Raw genomic sequence first — 17,572 nt, forward strand, 5'->3', positions numbered from 1 at the left:
CATTTTGAATTTTCCGAAAAACCTACTTTTTCGAACTCCTCCTAGGCCGTTGCTCCGAATTTCACGAAAAATGAACCAGATCATCTCCAGACCTTGACGACCAAAAGTTATGGAATTCAAGTTGATTCGAATTACCGTTCTCGAATACCGCGCAAATAAATTTTACGTAGCGCTTGCGAAAACAGACGTAAGGCCGTATCTCCACAACGCTTTATCGGATTTAGACCAAATTTGGTACATGTCATCACAAGCATGACTTGAGGCTACATGCTGCGTTTCGGCACAGCGCCACCTACTGGTCCGGAGATATGAAGAATTTATGTTTTTGCTTATAACTTCTGAACGGTTTGTCCAAAAATCACAAAAGTGGTCTCGTTAGATTCAGGGCGTCGTGCTGAGTTGACTGATATCCAATTTTCCGGCCATTTTGGCTGTCGGCCATTTTGAATTATGTGCTAAAATGCTGTATTTTATGAACGCATGAACGTATCGTTACGAAACTCAGTATGGGTCATCAGTACAACGCCCTAAAGGTACTCAAAAATTTATGAGACAGCGCCACCTTTTGGTCAAAAGTTATAATGAAATTTCCAAAAATGCTAATAACTTTTGAATAAATTTGCCTATAGTAATGACACTGATCTCAATAGATTCATTGGGTTATGCTGAAAACATAGATACCAATTTTGCCATAGTCAGTCAAACTTCCTGTCCGCCATCTTTATTTTCTTTTAAAACCTACTTTTTCGAACTCCTCCTAGACCGAAGGTCCGATTTTCACCAAAATCGGTTCGTGTCATCTCCAGACCGTGCCGAGTAAAAGTTATGGATTCCGTGTCGATAGACAAAACCGTTTTTGTATACCGAAGATGCAAAGTTGAGGCATGATGCCAAAATGACTATTCAGGCTTTATATCTGCAATGCCTTGACATATTGACACCAAACTTTGTATGTGTCATTGTCACTTCACTCTGACCACATCACATCAGTTTCGTAATTGCGCCACCTATTGGTCGAAAGTGATAATCATATTTTTAGTTATTGTATGTGATTTTTCAACCATTTTGCCAAAATTCATCTTCAAATGTCTTTAATTGCTCTTTGCTGCAGTGGGTCTCACACTCCCAGCCACTTTGGCATGTCTTGTCGTCTTGCTTGCGCTTGGCCCCGGTGATTGCTGCTTGCAGCTATATTTCTTTTTCTTTTTCTTTTTTTTCTTCCGACTGGGCGTCTATGGCAGCCTATAGAACCGTTTGCGGGAAACTTATGAAAATTGGCAGAGTGATAGAGGACAGCCTGAACTATCACCATAGCAAATTTGGAGTCTCCAACTTATTCCCTCTAGCGCCACCAGCTGTCCAAAGTTTCACTCATGTTTATGCTAATAACTTTTGAACCACAAGGGCTAGAAACAAAATTCTTTTTTCCTCTGATTCCTGAGCTCATGACGATTCGACTGCACCCTATGACGTCATTTTCCGTCATAATAGTTTTTCCGCCATTTTGAATTTTCTGAAAAACCTACTTTTTCGAACTCCTCCTAGGCCGTTGCTTCGAATTTCACGAAAATTGAACCAGATCATCTCCAGACCTTGACGACCAAAAGTTATGGAATTCAAGTTGATTCGAATTACCGTTCTCGAATACCGAGCAAATAAATTTTACGTAGCGCTTGCGAAAACAGACGTAAGGCCGTATCTCCACAACGCTTTATCGGATTCAGGCCAAATTTGGTACATGTCATCACAAGCATAACCTGAGGCTACATGCTGCGTTTCGGCGCAGCGCCACCTACTGGTCCGGAGATATGAAGAATTTATGTTTTTGCTTATAACTTCTGAACGGTTTGTCCAAAAATCACAAAAGTGGTCTCGTTAGATTCAGGGCGTCGGGCTGAGTTGACTGATATCCAATTTTCCCATATCGGCCATTTTGGCTGTCGGCCATTTTGAATTATGTGCTAAAATGCTGTATTTTATGAACGCATGAACGTATCGTTACGAAACTCAGTATGGGTCATCAGTACAACGCCCTAAAGGTACTCAAAAATTTATGAGACAGCGCCACCTTTTGGTCAAAAGTTATAATGAAATTTCCAAAAATGCTAATAACTTTTGAATAAATTTGCCTATAGTAATGACACTGATCTCAATAGATTCCTTGGGTTATGCTGAAAACATAGATACCAATTTTGCCATAGTCAGTCAAACTTCCTGTCCGCCATCTTTATTTTCTTTTAAAACCTACTTTTTCGAACTCCTCCTAGACCGAAGGTCCGATTTTCACCAAAATCGGTTCGTGTCATCTCCAGACCGTGCCGAGTAAAAGTTATGGATTTCGTGTCGATAGACAAAACCGTTTTTGTATACCGAAGATGCAAAGTTGAGGCATGATGCCAAAATGACTATTCAGGCTTTATATCTGCAATGCCATGACATATTGACACCAAACTTTATATGTGTCATTGTCACTTCACTCTGACCACATCACATCAGTTTCGTAATTGCGCCACCTATTGGTCGAAAGTGATAATCATATTTTTAGTTATTGTATGTGATTTTTCAACCATTTTGCCAAAATTCATCTTTAAATGTCTTCAATTGCTCCTTGCTGCAGTTGGTCACACACTCCCAGCCACTTTGGCATGTCTTGTCGTCTTGCTTGCGCTTGGCCCCGTAATGGCTGCTTGCAGCTATATTTAGGGGCCAAGCACTGAAAGTGCGGGCACCTATTGTATCTGTTCCCGTTCTTATTAGGGGCCAAGCACTGAAGGTGCGGGCACCTATTGTATCTGTTCCCGTTCTTATTCTTCTTTTTAGGGGCCAAGCACTGAAGGTGCGGGCACCTATTGTATCTGTTCCCGTACCAAAAATAATTCTTCTTCTTCTTCCGCTCTGGGAGTCTATGGCAGCCCATAGAACCGATCGCGGGAAAGTTGTAATGGTTTGACATTCGGATAGAGGACAGTCCCAACATTAAATACACCAATTTTGGTGTGTCTAAGTCATTCCCTCTAGCGCCACCAACTGTCCAAAGTTTCACTCATGTTTATTCTAATAACTTTTGAACCACAAGGGCTAGAAACAAAATTCTTTTTTCCTCTGATTCCTGACCTCGTGACGATTCGATTGCACCCAATGACGTCATTTTGCGCCATGAAAAGTTTTCCGCCATTTTGAATTTTCCGAAAAAGCTACTTTTTCGAACTCCTCCTAGGCCGTTGCTCCAATTTCCATGAAAATTGAATCAGATCATCTACAGACCATGCCGACAAAAAGTTATGGAATTCAAGTTGATTCGCTTAGCAATTTTCGAAAAAACCCACAAACAAATTTTACGTAGCGCTTGCGAAAACAGACGTAAGGCTGTATCTCCGCAACGCTTAATCGTATTCAAACCAAACTTCCTACATGTCATCACAAGCGTGACCTGAGGCTACATGCTCCGTTTCGGCGCAGCGCCACCTACTGGTCCGGAGATATGAAAAAAGGCTATTTTTGCTTATAACTTCTGAACGGTTTGTCCAAAAATCATAAAAGTGGTCTCGATAGATTCAGGGCGTCATTTTGAGTTGACTGATATCCAATTTGTCCATATCGGCCATTTTGGCTGTCGGCCATTTTGAATTATGTGCTAAAATGCTGTATTTTATGAATGCATGAACGTATCGTTACGAAACTCAGTATGGGTCATCAGTACAACGCCCTAAAGGTACTCAAAAGATTATGAGACAGCGCCACCTTTTGGTCAAAAGTTATAATGAAATTTCCAAAAATGCTAATAACTTTTGAATAAATTTGCCTATAGTAATGACACTGATCTCAATAGATTCCTTGGGTTATGCTGAAAACATAGATACCAATTTTGGTGTAGTCAGTCAAACTTCCTGTCCGCCATCTTTATTTTCTTTTAAAACCTACTTTTTCGAACTCCTCCTAGACCGAACGTCCGATTTTCACCAAAATCGGATCGTGTCATCTCCAGACGGTGCCGAGTAAAAGTTATGGATTTCGTGTCGATAGACGAAACCGTTTTTGTATACCGCAGTGGCAAAATTGAGGCATGATGCCAAAATGACTATTCAGGCTTTATATATGCAATGCCTCGACATATTGACACCAAACTTTGTATGTGTCATTGTCACTTCACTCTGACCACATCACATCAGTTTCGTAACTGCGCCACCTATTGGTCGAAGGTGATAATCATATTTTTAGTTATTGTATGTGATTTTTCAACCATTTTGCCAAAATTCATCTTTAAATGTCTTCAATTGATCCTTGCTGCAGTTGGTCTCACACTCCCAGCCACTTTGGCATGTCTTGTCGTCTTGCTTGCGCTTGGCCCCGTAATGGCTGCTTGCAGCTATTTAGGGGCCAAGCACTGAAGGTGCGGGCACCTATTGTATCTGTTCCGGTTCTTATTCTTCTTTTTCTTCCGACTGGGCGTCTATGGCAGCCCATAGAAGCGTATGCGGGAAAGTTGTTTTGGTTTGACATTCTGATAGAGGACAGTCCCAACATCAAATACACCAATTTTGGTGTTTCTAACTCATTCCCTCTAGCGCCACCACCTGTCCAAAGTTTCAGAAATTGTATGCTAATAACTTTTGAACCGTAAGGCCTATCAACAAAATTCTTTTTTCCTCTGATTCCTGAGCTCATGGCGATTCGATTGCACCCTATGACGTCATTTTCCGTCATAATAGTTTTCCCGCCATTTTGAATTTTCCGAAAAACCTACTTTTTCGAACTCCTCCTAGGCCGTTGCTCCGCATTTCACGAAAATTGAACCAGATCATCTCCAGACCATGACGACAAAAAGTTATGGAATTCAAGTTGATTTGTCAAACCGTTCACGAATACCGCGCAAATAAATTTTACGTAGCGCTTGCGAAAACAGACGTAAGGCCGTATCTCCACAACGCTTTATCAGATTCAGACCAAATTTGGTACATGTCATCACAAGCATGACCTGAGGCTACATGCTGCGTTTCGGCGCAGCGCCACCTACTGGTCCGGAGATATGAAGAATTTATGTTTTTGCTTATAACTTCTGAACGGTTTGTCCAAAAATCATAAAAGTGGTCTCGATAGATTCAGGGCGTCATACTGAGTTGACTGATATTCAATTTTCCCATATCGGCCATTTTGGCTGTCGGCCATTTTGAATTATGTGCTAAAATGCTGTATTTTATGAACGCATGAACGTATCGTTACGAAACTCAGTATGGGTCATCAGTACAAGGCCTTGAAGGTACTCAAAAGATTTCAAGACAGCGCCACCTTTTGGTCAAAAGTTATAATTAAATTTCCAAAAATGCTAATAACTTTTGCATACATTTGCCTATTGTAATGACACTGATCTTAATAGATTCCTTGGGTTATGCTGAAAACATAGATACCAATTTTGCCATAGTCAGCCAAACTTCACTGTCCGCCATCTTTATTTTCTTTTAAAACCTACTTTTTCGAACTCCTCCTAGACCGAACGTCCGATTTTCACCAAAATCGTATCGTGTCATCTCCAGACCGTGCCGAGTAAAAGTTATGGATTTCGTGTCGATAGACGAAACCGTTTTCGTATACCGCAGTGACAAAGTTGAGGCATGATGCCAAAATGACTATTCAGGCTTTATATCTGCAATGCCTTGACATATTGACACCAAACTTTGTATGTGTCATTGTCACTTCACTCTGACCACATCACATCAGTTTCGTAACTGCGCCACCTATTGGTCGAAAGTGATAATCATATTTTTAGTTATTGTATGTGATTTTTCAACCATTTTGCCAAAATTCATCTTCAAATGTCTTCAATTGCTCCTAGCTGCAGTTGGTCTCACACTCCCAGCCACTTTGGCATGTCTTGTCGTCTTGCTTGCGCTTGGCCCCGGTGATTGCTGCTTGCAGCTATATTTAGGGGCCAAGCACTGAAAGTGCGGGCACCTATTGTATCTGTTCCCGTTCTTATTCTTCTTTTTCTTTTTCTTTTTCTTTTTCTTTTTCTTCTTCCGACTGGGCGTCTATGGCAGCCTATAGAACCGTTTGCGGGAAACTTATGAAAATTGGCACAGTGATAGAGGACAATCTGAACTATCACCATAGCAAATTTGGAGTCTCCAACTCATTCCCTCTAGCGCCACCAGCTGTCCAAAGTTTCACTCATGTTTATGCTAATAACTTTTGAACCACAAGGGCTAGAAACAAAATTCTTTTTTCCTCTGATTCCTGAGCTCATGACGATTCGACTGCACCCTATGACGTCATTTTCCGTCATAATAGTTTTCCCGCCATTTTGAATTTTCCGAAAAACCTACTTTTTCGAACTCCTCCTAGGCCGTTGCTCCGAATTTCACGAAAAATGAACCAGATCATCTCCAGACCTGGACAACCAAAAGTTATGGAATTCAAGTTGATTCGAATTACCGTTCTCGAATACCGCGCAAATAAATTTTACGTAGCGCTTGCGAAAACAGACGTAAGGCCGTATCTCCACAACGCTTTATCGGATTCAGACCAAATTTGGTACATGTCATCACAAGCATGATCTGAGGCTACATGCTGCGTTTCGGCGCAGCGCCACCTACTGGTCTGGAGATATGAAGAATTTATGTTTTTGCTTATAACTTCTGAACGGTTTGTCCAAAAATCATAAAAGTGGTCTCGATAGATTCAGGGCGTCATACTGAGTTGACTGATATCCAATTTTCCCATATCGGCCATTTTGGCTGTCGGCCATTTCGAATTATGTGCTAAAATGCTGTATTTTATGAACACATGAACGCATCGTTACGAAACTCAGTATGGGTCATCAGTACAACGCCCTAAAGGTACTCAAAAGATTATGAGACAGCGCCACCTTTTGGTCAAAAGTTATAATGAAATTTCCAAAAATGCTAATAACTTTTGAATAAATTTGCCTATTGTAATGACACTGATCTCAATAGATTCATTGGGTTATGCTGAAAACATAGATACCAATTTTGCCATAGTCAGCCAAACTTCCTGTCCGCCATCTTTATTTTCTTTTAAAACCTACTTTTTCGAACTCCTCCTAGACCGAACGTCCGATTTTCACCAAAATCGGATCGTGTCATCTCCAGACCGTGCCGAGTAAAAGTTATGGATTTCGTGTCGATAGACGAAACCGTTTTCGTATACCGCAGTGACAAAGTTGAGGCATGATGCCAAAATGACTATTCAGGCTTTATATCTGCAATGCCTTGACATATTGACACCAAACTTTGTATGTGTCGTCGTCACTTCAATCTGACCACATCACAACAGTTTTGTAACTGCGCCACCTATTGGTCTAAAGTGATAATCTATTAAATCATATGTTTAAGTTAATGCATGTGATTTTTCAACCATTTTGCCAAAATTCATCTTTAAATGTCTTCAATTGCTCCTTGCTGCAGTTGATCTCTCACTCTCAGCCACTTTGGCACGTCTTGTCGTCTTGCTTGCGCTTGGCCCCGGTGATTGCTGCTTGCAGCTATATTTAGGGGCCAAGCACTGAAAGTGCGGAGGCACCTATTGTTTTCGTTCCGGTTCTTATTATTATTATTATTATTATTATTCTGCTTCTTCCGACTGGGCGTCTATGGCAGCCCATAGAAGCGTATGTGGGAAAGTTGTTCCGGTTTGACATTCTGATAGAGGACATTCCCAACAGTAATTGCACCAATTTTGGTGTCTCTAACTCATTCCCTCTAGCGCCACCACCTGTCCAAAGTTTCACTTATATTATGCTAATAACTTTTAAACCGTAAGGCCTATCAACAAAATTCTTTTTTCCTCTGATTCCTGAGCTCACGACGATTCGACTGGACCCTATGACGTCATTTTCCGTCATAAAAATATGGCCGCCATTTTGAATTGTCCAAAAAACCTTCTTTTGCGAACTCTTCCTAGACGGTTTGTCCGATTTGCACCAAAATTGCACCAGATCATCTTCAGGCTGTGGGGACAAAAAGTTATGGAATTCAAGTTGATTCGTCAAACCGTTTTCGATAAACGCGCAAACAAATTTTACGTAGCGCTTGCGAAAACAGACATAAGGCTGTATCTCCGCATCGCTTAATCGTATTCAAACCAAACTTCCTACATGTCATCACAAGCATGACCTGAGGCTACATGCTGCGTTTCGGCGCAGCGCCACCTACTGGTCTGGAGATATGAAAAAAGGCTATTTTTGCTTATAACTTCTGAACGGTTTGTCCAAAAATCACAAAAGTGGTCTCGATAGATTCAGGGCGTCATGTTGAGTTGACTGATATCCAATTTTTCCATATCGGCCATTTTGGCTGTCGGCCATTTTGAATTATGTGCTAAAATGCTGTATTTTATGAACGCATGAACGTATCGTTACGAAACTCAGTATGGGTCATCAGTACAAAGCCCTAAAGGTACTCAAAAGATTATGAGACAGCGCCACCTTTTGGTCAAAAGTTATAATGAAATTTCCAAAAATGCTAATAACTTTTGAATAAATTTGCCTATAGTAATGACACTGATCTCAATAGATTCCTTGGGTTATGCTGAAAACATAGATACCAATTTTGCCATAGTCAGCCAAACTTCCTGTCCGCCATCTTTATTTTCTTTTAAAACCTACTTTTTCGAACTCCTCCTAGACCGAACGTCCGATTTTCACCAAAATCGGATCGTGTCATCTCCAGACCGTGCCGAGTAAAAGTTATGGATTTCGTGTCGATAGACGAAACCGTTTTCGTATACCGCAGTGGCAAAGTTGAGGCATGATGCCAAAATGACTATTCAGGCTTTATATCTGCAATGCCTTGACATATTGACACCAAACTTTGTATGTGTCATTGTCACTTCACTCTGACCACATCACATCAGTTTCGTAACTGCGCCACCTATTGGTCGAAAGTGATAATCATATTTTTAGTTATTGTATGTGATTTTTCAACCATTTTGCCCAAATTCATCTTCAAATGTCTTTAATTGCTCCTTGCTGCAGTGGGTCTCACACTCCCAGCCACTTTGGCATGTCTTGTCGTCTTGCTTGCGCTTGGCCCCGGTGATTGCTGCTTGCAGCTATATTTATCATTATAGTTGTTGTTATAGTGTATTGGTGTTGACGCTAATACAGTTATTGTTATATTATTGTCTGTTGGTGTGGTCGCTTATATAGTTATATAGTTAATGTTATAGTTATTAGGGGCCAAGCACTGAAGGTGCGGGCACCTATTGTATCTGTTCCCGTACCAAAAATAATTCTTCTTCTTCTTCCGCTCTGGGAGTCTATGGCAGCCCATAGAACCGATCGCGGGAAAGTTGTAATGGTTTGACATTCGGATAGAGGACAGTCCCAACATTAAATACACCAATTTTGGTGTGTCTAAGTCATTCCCTCTAGCGCCACCAACTGTCCAAAGTTTCACTCATGTTTATTCTAATAACTTTTGAACCACAAGGGCTAGAAACAAAATTCTTTTTTCCTCTGATTCCTGACCTCGTGACGATTCGATTGCACCCAATGACGTCATTTTGCGCCATGAAAAGTTTTCCGCCATTTTGAATTTTCCGAAAAAGCTACTTTTTCGAACTCCTCCTAGGCCGTTGCTCCAATTTCCATGAAAATTGAATCAGATCATCTACAGACCATGCCGACAAAAAGTTATGGAATTCAAGTTGATTCGCTTAGCAATTTTCGAAAAAACCCACAAACAAATTTTACGTAGCGCTTGCGAAAACAGACGTAAGGCTGTATCTCCGCAACGCTTAATCGTATTCAAACCAAACTTCCTACATGTCATCACAAGCGTGACCTGAGGCTACATGCTCCGTTTCGGCGCAGCGCCACCTTCTGGTCCGGAGATATGAAAAAAGGCTATTTTTGCTTATAACTTCTGAACGGTTTGTCCAAAAATCATAAAAGTGGTCTCGATAGATTCAGGGCGTCATTTTGAGTTGACTGATATCCAATTTGTCCATATCGGCCATTTTGGCTGTCGGCCATTTTGAATTATGTGCTAAAATGCTGTATTTTATGAATGCATGAACGTATCGTTACGAAACTCAGTATGGGTCATCAGTACAACGCCCTAAAGGTACTCAAAAGATTATGAGACAGCGCCACCTTTTGGTCAAAAGTTATAATGAAATTTCCAAAAATGCTAATAACTTTTGAATAAATTTGCCTATAGTAATGACACTGATCTCAATAGATTCCTTGGGTTATGCTGAAAACATAGATACCAATTTTGGTGTAGTCAGTCAAACTTCCTGTCCGCCATCTTTATTTTCTTTTAAAACCTACTTTTTCGAACTCCTCCTAGACCGAACGTCCGATTTTCACCAAAATCGGATCGTGTCATCTCCAGACGGTGCCGAGTAAAAGTTATGGATTTCGTGTCGATAGACGAAACCGTTTTTGTATACCGCAGTGGCAAAATTGAGGCATGATGCCAAAATGACTATTCAGGCTTTATATATGCAATGCCTCGACATATTGACACCAAACTTTGTATGTGTCATTGTCACTTCACTCTGACCACATCACATCAGTTTCGTAACTGCGCCACCTATTGGTCGAAGGTGATAATCATATTTTTAGTTATTGTATGTGATTTTTCAACCATTTTGCCAAAATTCATCTTTAAATGTCTTCAATTGATCCTTGCTGCAGTTGGTCTCACACTCCCAGCCACTTTGGCATGTCTTGTCGTCTTGCTTGCGCTTGGCCCCGTAATGGCTGCTTGCAGCTATATTTCTTCTTCTTTTTCTTTTTCCGACTGGGCGTCTATGGCAGCCTATAGAACCGTTTGCGGGAAACTTATACAAATTGGCACAGTGATAGAGGACAGCCTGAACTATCACCATAGCAAATTTGGAGTCTCCAACTCATTCCCTCTAGCGCCACCAGCTGTCCAAAGTTTCACTCATGTTTATGCTAATAACTTTTGAACCACAAGGGCTAGAAACAAAATTCTTTTTTCCTCTGATTCCTGAGCTCATGACGATTCGACTGCACCCTATGACGTCATTTTCCGTCATAATAGTTTTCCCGCCATTTTGAATTTTCCGAAAAAACTACTTTTTCGAACTCCTCCTAGGCCGTTGCTCCGAATTTCACGAAAAATGAACCAGATCATCTCCAGACCTTGACGACCAAAAGTTATGGAATTCAAGTTGATTCGAATTACCGTTCTCGAATACCGCGCAAATAAATTTTACGTAGCGCTTGCGAAAACAGACGTAAGGCCGTATCTCCACAACGCTTTATCGGATTCAGACCAAATTTGGTACATGTCATCACAAGCATGACCTGAGGCTACATGCTGCGTTTCGGCGCAGCGCCACCTACTGGTCCAGAGATATGAAGAATTTATGTTTTTGCTTATAACTTCTGAACGGTTTGTCCAAAAATCACAAAATTGGTCTCGTTAGATTCAGGGCGTCGTGCTGAGTTGACTGATATCCAATTTTCCCATATCGGCCATTTTGGCTGTCGGCCATTTTGAATTATGTGCTAAAATGCTGTATTTTATGAACGCATGAACGTATCGTTACGAAACTCAGTATGAGTCATCAGTACAACTCCCTAAAGGTACTCAAAAATGTATGAGACAGCGCCACCTTTTGGTCAAAAGTTATAATGAAATTTCCAAAAATGCTAATAACTTTTGAATAAATTTGCCTATAGTAATGACACTGATCTCAATAGATTCCTTGGGTTATGCTGAAAACATAGATACCAATTTTGCCATAGTCAATCAAAGTTCCTGTCCGCCATCTTTATTTTCTTTTAAAACCTACTTTTTCGAACTCCTCCTAGACCGAACGTCCGATTTTCACCAAAATCGGATCGTGTCATCTCCAGACTGTGCCGAGTAAAAGTTATGGATTTCGTGTCGATAGACAAAACCGTTTTCGTATACCGCAGTGGCAAAGTTGAGGCATGATGCCAAAATGACTATTCAGGCTTTATATCTGCAATGCCTTGACATATTGACACCAAACTTTGTATGTGTCATTGTCACTTCACTCTGACCACATCACATCAGTTTCGTAACTGTGCCACCTATTGGTCGAAAGTGATAATCATATTTTTAGTTATTGTATGTGATTTTTCAACCATTTTGCCAAAATTCATCTTCAAATGTCTTTAATTGCTCCTTGCTGCAGTGGGTCTCACACTCCCAGCCACTTTGGCATGTCTTGTCGTCTTGCTTGCGCTTGGCCCCGGTGATTGCTGCTTGCAGCTATATTTGTTTTTGTAGTTATTATCATCCATTGCACTGGATTCCAATATAGTCATCATTTTCACTACTGTTATAGATATTGTTATATATATTGTTATAGTTATCTTTATTGTTATCATTATAGTTGTCTTCAATGGCTGTGGATACTAATATAGTTATCATTATAGTTATCGTTGTAATTATTGTCTGTTGGTGTAGTAAATTATATAGTTATTGTTGTAGTTATCATTATTGTAATCATTATAGTTATCATCCATTGCACTGGATGCTAATATTGTTGTCGTTATTGTTAGCCTTATAATTATTGCCCTATGGTGTGGACGGTAATATAGTTGTCATATAGTTATCGCTGTTATAAATATTGTTCTAAATTATAGTTGTCTTTATTGTTATCATTATAGTTAACATAATTATCGTCCATTGATGAAGATGCTAATATAGTTAGCACAGATGCAGTGTGGATGCTAATATAGTTATTGTTTTTATAGCTGTTATAATTATCGTCCGTTGGTGTGGATGCTAATATAGTTATTGTTTTATAGTTATAATTATTGTCCGTTGGTGTGGATGCTAATATAGTTATTGTTTTATAGTTGTTATAATTATTGTCCGTTGGTGTGGATGCTAATAATAGTTATTGTTTTATAGTTATAATTATTGTCCGTTGGTGTGGATGCTAATATAGTTATTGTTTTATAGTTATAATTATTGTCCGTTGGTGTGGATGCTAATATAGTTATTGTTTTATAGTTGTTATAATTATTGTCTGTTGGTGTGGATGCTAATATAGTTATTGTTTTATAGTTGTTATAATTATTGTCCGTTGGTGTGGATGCTAATAATAGTTATTGTTTTATAGTTATAATTATTGTCCGTTGGTGTGGATGCTAATATAGTTATTGTTTTATAGTTATAATTATTGTCCGTTGGTGTGGATGCTAATATAGTTATTGTTTTATAGTTGTTATAATTATTGTCTGTTGGTGTGGATGCTAATAATAGTTATGGTTCTTGGTGTGAATGGCGTTTATTGAGGTTTCAGTTAACTCAGTAAAAAACAACTGTAGTTAGTCACTTGTGATCATTCCCTGACTGACCAACACAAGTCTTCTCCCATGATGCTCCAGCGGGGACGTGCAGTTCATCAGTTGCTCTCTCAGGTTGAGTGTTCTCCTGATGTGTGCTGTGGTTTGTCAGCGCCGGCACGTCTTCCCTCAGTCTCCCGCTGATCTGCAAAACACTCGCTCCCGCAGCCCTGATCTCTCTCCTCTCGCACTTCAAAGACTCCCAGCCCTCCACACACACACCATCCATAAAACATGCGGCGTCACTCTCGCCGTGTTCAGCCGTACAGTAGCACTTCTGCTCCTCCTCCTGTTTCTGAGAGTCCACTCCATCTGCTGTTGCAGTTTGGTCAAGTCACCTTTATATTTATACCGCTTTATACGATAGAAATTGTTTCAAAGTGTCTTTATATTTATCTTGATTCAGTTCAATTTAGTTCAATAAGGGTGTTGATGTTGCAAAATTGAAAATTCATCAGTTTTGAGAAAAAATGTATTCAGCTATAAAGCCTAAGACAGTAGCGTTGATATTTAGCTCAATACAGTCAATAATATGTTAATACATAGTCAATAAAGTCTTATATTTACAGTATATATACTGTACATGTATGTGTGTAAGTTTTATATATATATTATTCACTTTTTTTTTACATAATTATATACAGTACATTTAAATATATATACATGCATACATACATATGCAATGCAAGTCCATTATATTTGCACAAGGAAATGTTGACTTTAATTTAGCAAAGTTAATGTTTTAAAAACCATGTGTATATTTTCAGTTTAGTGTATTGAAAAAAATAGATGTGTATGGACTGTATTGAGCAAAAAGAGAATTGCATCAGCTTATAATTCATGGCACACGTCAGAGCCTCGTCTTGTCTTTAGCTTCTCATTTCCATAAAGTTCAGCATTGATGCCACTTCCTGTTTACCTGCCCTCTTCTCCAAACTGACACACACTCATACACACACACACACACACACCTGCACAGGATCTCTGACAGTCCATCAGTCGGTTGTCTCACACCTCATTGGTGCATCTGCTCATGCAAAACATGAGGAATGAAGCGGTTTTCCCCCGTCAGATCCGAGCGCTCTGTGTGTCAGAGGAAGAGCGGGTTAGAAACGCAGAAACATCAGGAATAGATGTGTAACTCCGTTTTGCAAAAGGATCTTTCTCTACATGGTGCATGAGAGAACTGTTGGTTAATGTTAGTCCTCTAATTTGGACTTGTTTGAGTGGATTGCGTGTTTAATGTGATTTATGATTTTTGCGCCACTAGCAGCTCTAAACAAAATGACAGCTACTGTATAATAACTGCTAAACGTCCTCCATTGTTCAACAAACAGTCCTGCCCCAAACTCATGCATTCATTTAGTGAGACACTTGTGGTTTTACAGGTTTGATAGCACACTGAAAACTGCTGGAAATCGGCTATTTCTATACCTGATAGCACAAGAAAACCACATTGCATTTTTCTCTGGTTGTGATGTCAAAGCATAAGCAGACATACACACTATATGTGCAATTGTGCATTGAATAAACAGATCAAATTTATGCAGAATGAAATTGGAGTAATGTGTAGAGATCTGTGCACTAATTTTTTTACTTAAACAGTTTAACATTTTCCAGATAAAATTTTTTGTTGTTGTTGTCTGGTTGTCAAAGGCATAGTAAGATTGTGCAAGTGAACACATTGAATGTTATTTTGCCATGAGTTTTAGTTAATTGAAGTTAAGTTAATCTAGTTAATTTAGTTAATCATTTTTTTGCTTAATTTTTATATACATGCATTCGTGCACAAACCAAAGGCAAGCGTGCAAGAAAAATGCTTTCAGAAGCACATCAACGGTTGGTCAGAATGAGGAGTATTGCTCACTTCTGCACACAAACTCACAGATGAATCTGCATGCAGGAGCTTATTGGCTCAACATATAGTTAAAATTACAATATCATCACTAAGCTAATGGGAATCCTAGTTACCAGTATGTACAGTATGTCAAGGGTTTTTGTAGTTTTTCATTCCATGAATATTTTGCACTAGTGTGAGAATAACGTGCACCAATGCATCATTCACAATAAGAACATAGTGAGACAGTAAAAGAGTGAGTTTTGATTTTGATCCGGACTGAACCTGTGTGTGTGTGTGTGTGTGTGTCTGTGGTCATGTCAAGGTGACCTGCTCTCAGAGATTCATGCGCTGGATGTTTGATGTCCAGGGCTCGATCTTTCCCCCCAATGTGTGTTCAATATAGAAGACAAATTTCACTCCAGATTGCTTTTGCTCCTGAGTGGAGGTTGTTTTAAGGGTCTTGCTCTCTGAGAGCGTGATAGACAGACACACAGAGAGAGAGAGAGAGAGAGTTTTCTGTTATTCCAGCACTGAAGCCGGTTCCTGTGAGATTTCTGAACACTCGACTCAGTTTCTCAGAGAGATTTCTCATCACAGAGGTACATGACTGTGAATGTGGACTGATCGCAGCGACGCAGGGCATTTCTCATGTCTTTGTTTCTGAAGGAGGTCAGCTAAAGCTTAGATTTAAAGCTGAACGTGTGTGTGTGTGTGTGTGTGTGTGTGTGTGTGTGTGTGTGTGTGTGTGTGTGTGTGTGTGTGTGTGTGTGTGTGTGTGTGTGTGTGTGTGTGTGTGTGTGTGTGTGTGTGTGTGTGTGTGTGTGATCATGGGTCATCGCGGATCACTTGATGAATGCTGCTGTTGTGTTTGGTTGTTGACATTTAATGTATTTAGATACTATTAAGTTGTTTTGCATTCTGCTCCAATTGAATTATTACTCATAAAGATTGTAAAACAGCACAAACATAATTGATTTAAACCTAGACTAATTAACTTGTGGCCAGCTGATAATCAGCATATAATTATTCATGTTTTTTTCATGCTTTTTTAAGTTCTTATAAAGACAGAATTACGCTTCATCAAACTGAACATAATTCAATACTGCCCCCTGCTGGACAGATTTATCCTTCATAAAGACTGTGAGGTCATTTGTACAGTTTAATAATGCAGTTTAATAACTCATCACTGATTGTGTGCATTGTCCGGCATAATTTGTGCTCCAGACTTGAACGATTCTTCAAATCATGTGTTTTTGAGGAGAGGTGTGCTGCTACTTTACTAAGTGATCAGATGCACTATTTTCACCAGGTAAAAATCCCATAGGCACTCATTGAAGGAACCTGACACACATCTACAGATAAGAAGATTTTACATCACACCAGACAGAAAGAAACCACACAGAGCAATCCTGGAGGGATGTTCGGCTGGTTTCCAGGATATGACATCAGGATGAGGAGAAGGCAGATAAACAGGCCATCAATGCTAAAGACAAGTGTTTTGCACAGTCAAGCACCACTCAGTTGTTCTTCAGATAATGTTAACAAACTGAAAACACCTTCTGAATGTGTAGGAGAACAAAAATAGGTTAAAAGAAAATAACTAATAATTAAAATAATTCTGATAATTAGAGTTCTGAGGGACGAGAGACATTCAGAGGTTTATGGTTTCATCTGCACATGTGATCTCTCTCTCTCTCTCTCTCTCTCTCTCTCTCTCTCTCTCTCACACACACACTCACACTCACACACACACACACACACACACACACACACACACACACACACACACACACACACAGGCTCTCTCTCTCTCTGAGGCTCGTCTCAGCGGTTCGGCTCATCGAGTCTGACGGCTGTAATTACAGGGTGTTTAATCGAGTCGTGCTCTTTACAAGCTTTAGACTTCAAAAAGCCCCCGCCAGCACTGCTGCTCTACACACACACACACACACACACACACACACTTGTGCATAATAAACTTGTTTATTGGCACTGAACATCTCCTATGCCTGTGAGCGGTGGTGTGAATGAAACGTCCCGCCCTGCTGGTGTCCAGGAAAACCCTGTGGGATGGATGTCTGCGCTCTAACTTCAGCTTTCTTTCTTCTCTGTGATGTGCAGGTTTTGGGGACGCCCTCGGAGGACACGTGGCCAGGTGTTCACTCACTCCCGCACTTCAAACCAGGTAAAGTCCTGTTCATCCGACTGTAAATGACACACACTGACTCGTCCTCCACCCGTGTGCCAGCAGACGACCTCTGGGAGCTCATTAACACTCATTAAAACACACAGAGGAGACTCTGTTGTCAACACTTCCATACCATAATATTGTGAAACCAATACTGAACCACAGCAAAAAACTAAAACAACAGTAATAGTAATTGAATAATATGACAAGTTAAAATTCCTTG

General features: G+C 40.0%; 1 protein-coding gene across 8 annotated transcripts in view; it reads left to right on the plus strand.

The window, feature by feature from the left end:
- cdk14 (cyclin dependent kinase 14) overlaps positions 1-17,572 on the plus strand; it is a 180,191-nt gene that overhangs the window by 105,535 nt on the left and 57,084 nt on the right. For all 8 annotated transcript variants that reach the window (XM_079625391.1, XM_079625390.1, XM_079625392.1 and 5 more), the window contains one exon: positions 17,283-17,346. In XM_079625391.1, the coding sequence (XP_079481517.1) occupies positions 17,283-17,346 (64 nt within the window). The remainder of the gene's footprint in view (positions 1-17,282; positions 17,347-17,572) is intronic.

Source organism: Phoxinus phoxinus, assembly GCF_949152265.1.
Source record: "Phoxinus phoxinus genome assembly, chromosome: 10".
Lineage (NCBI taxonomy): Eukaryota > Metazoa > Chordata > Actinopteri > Cypriniformes > Leuciscidae > Phoxinus > Phoxinus phoxinus.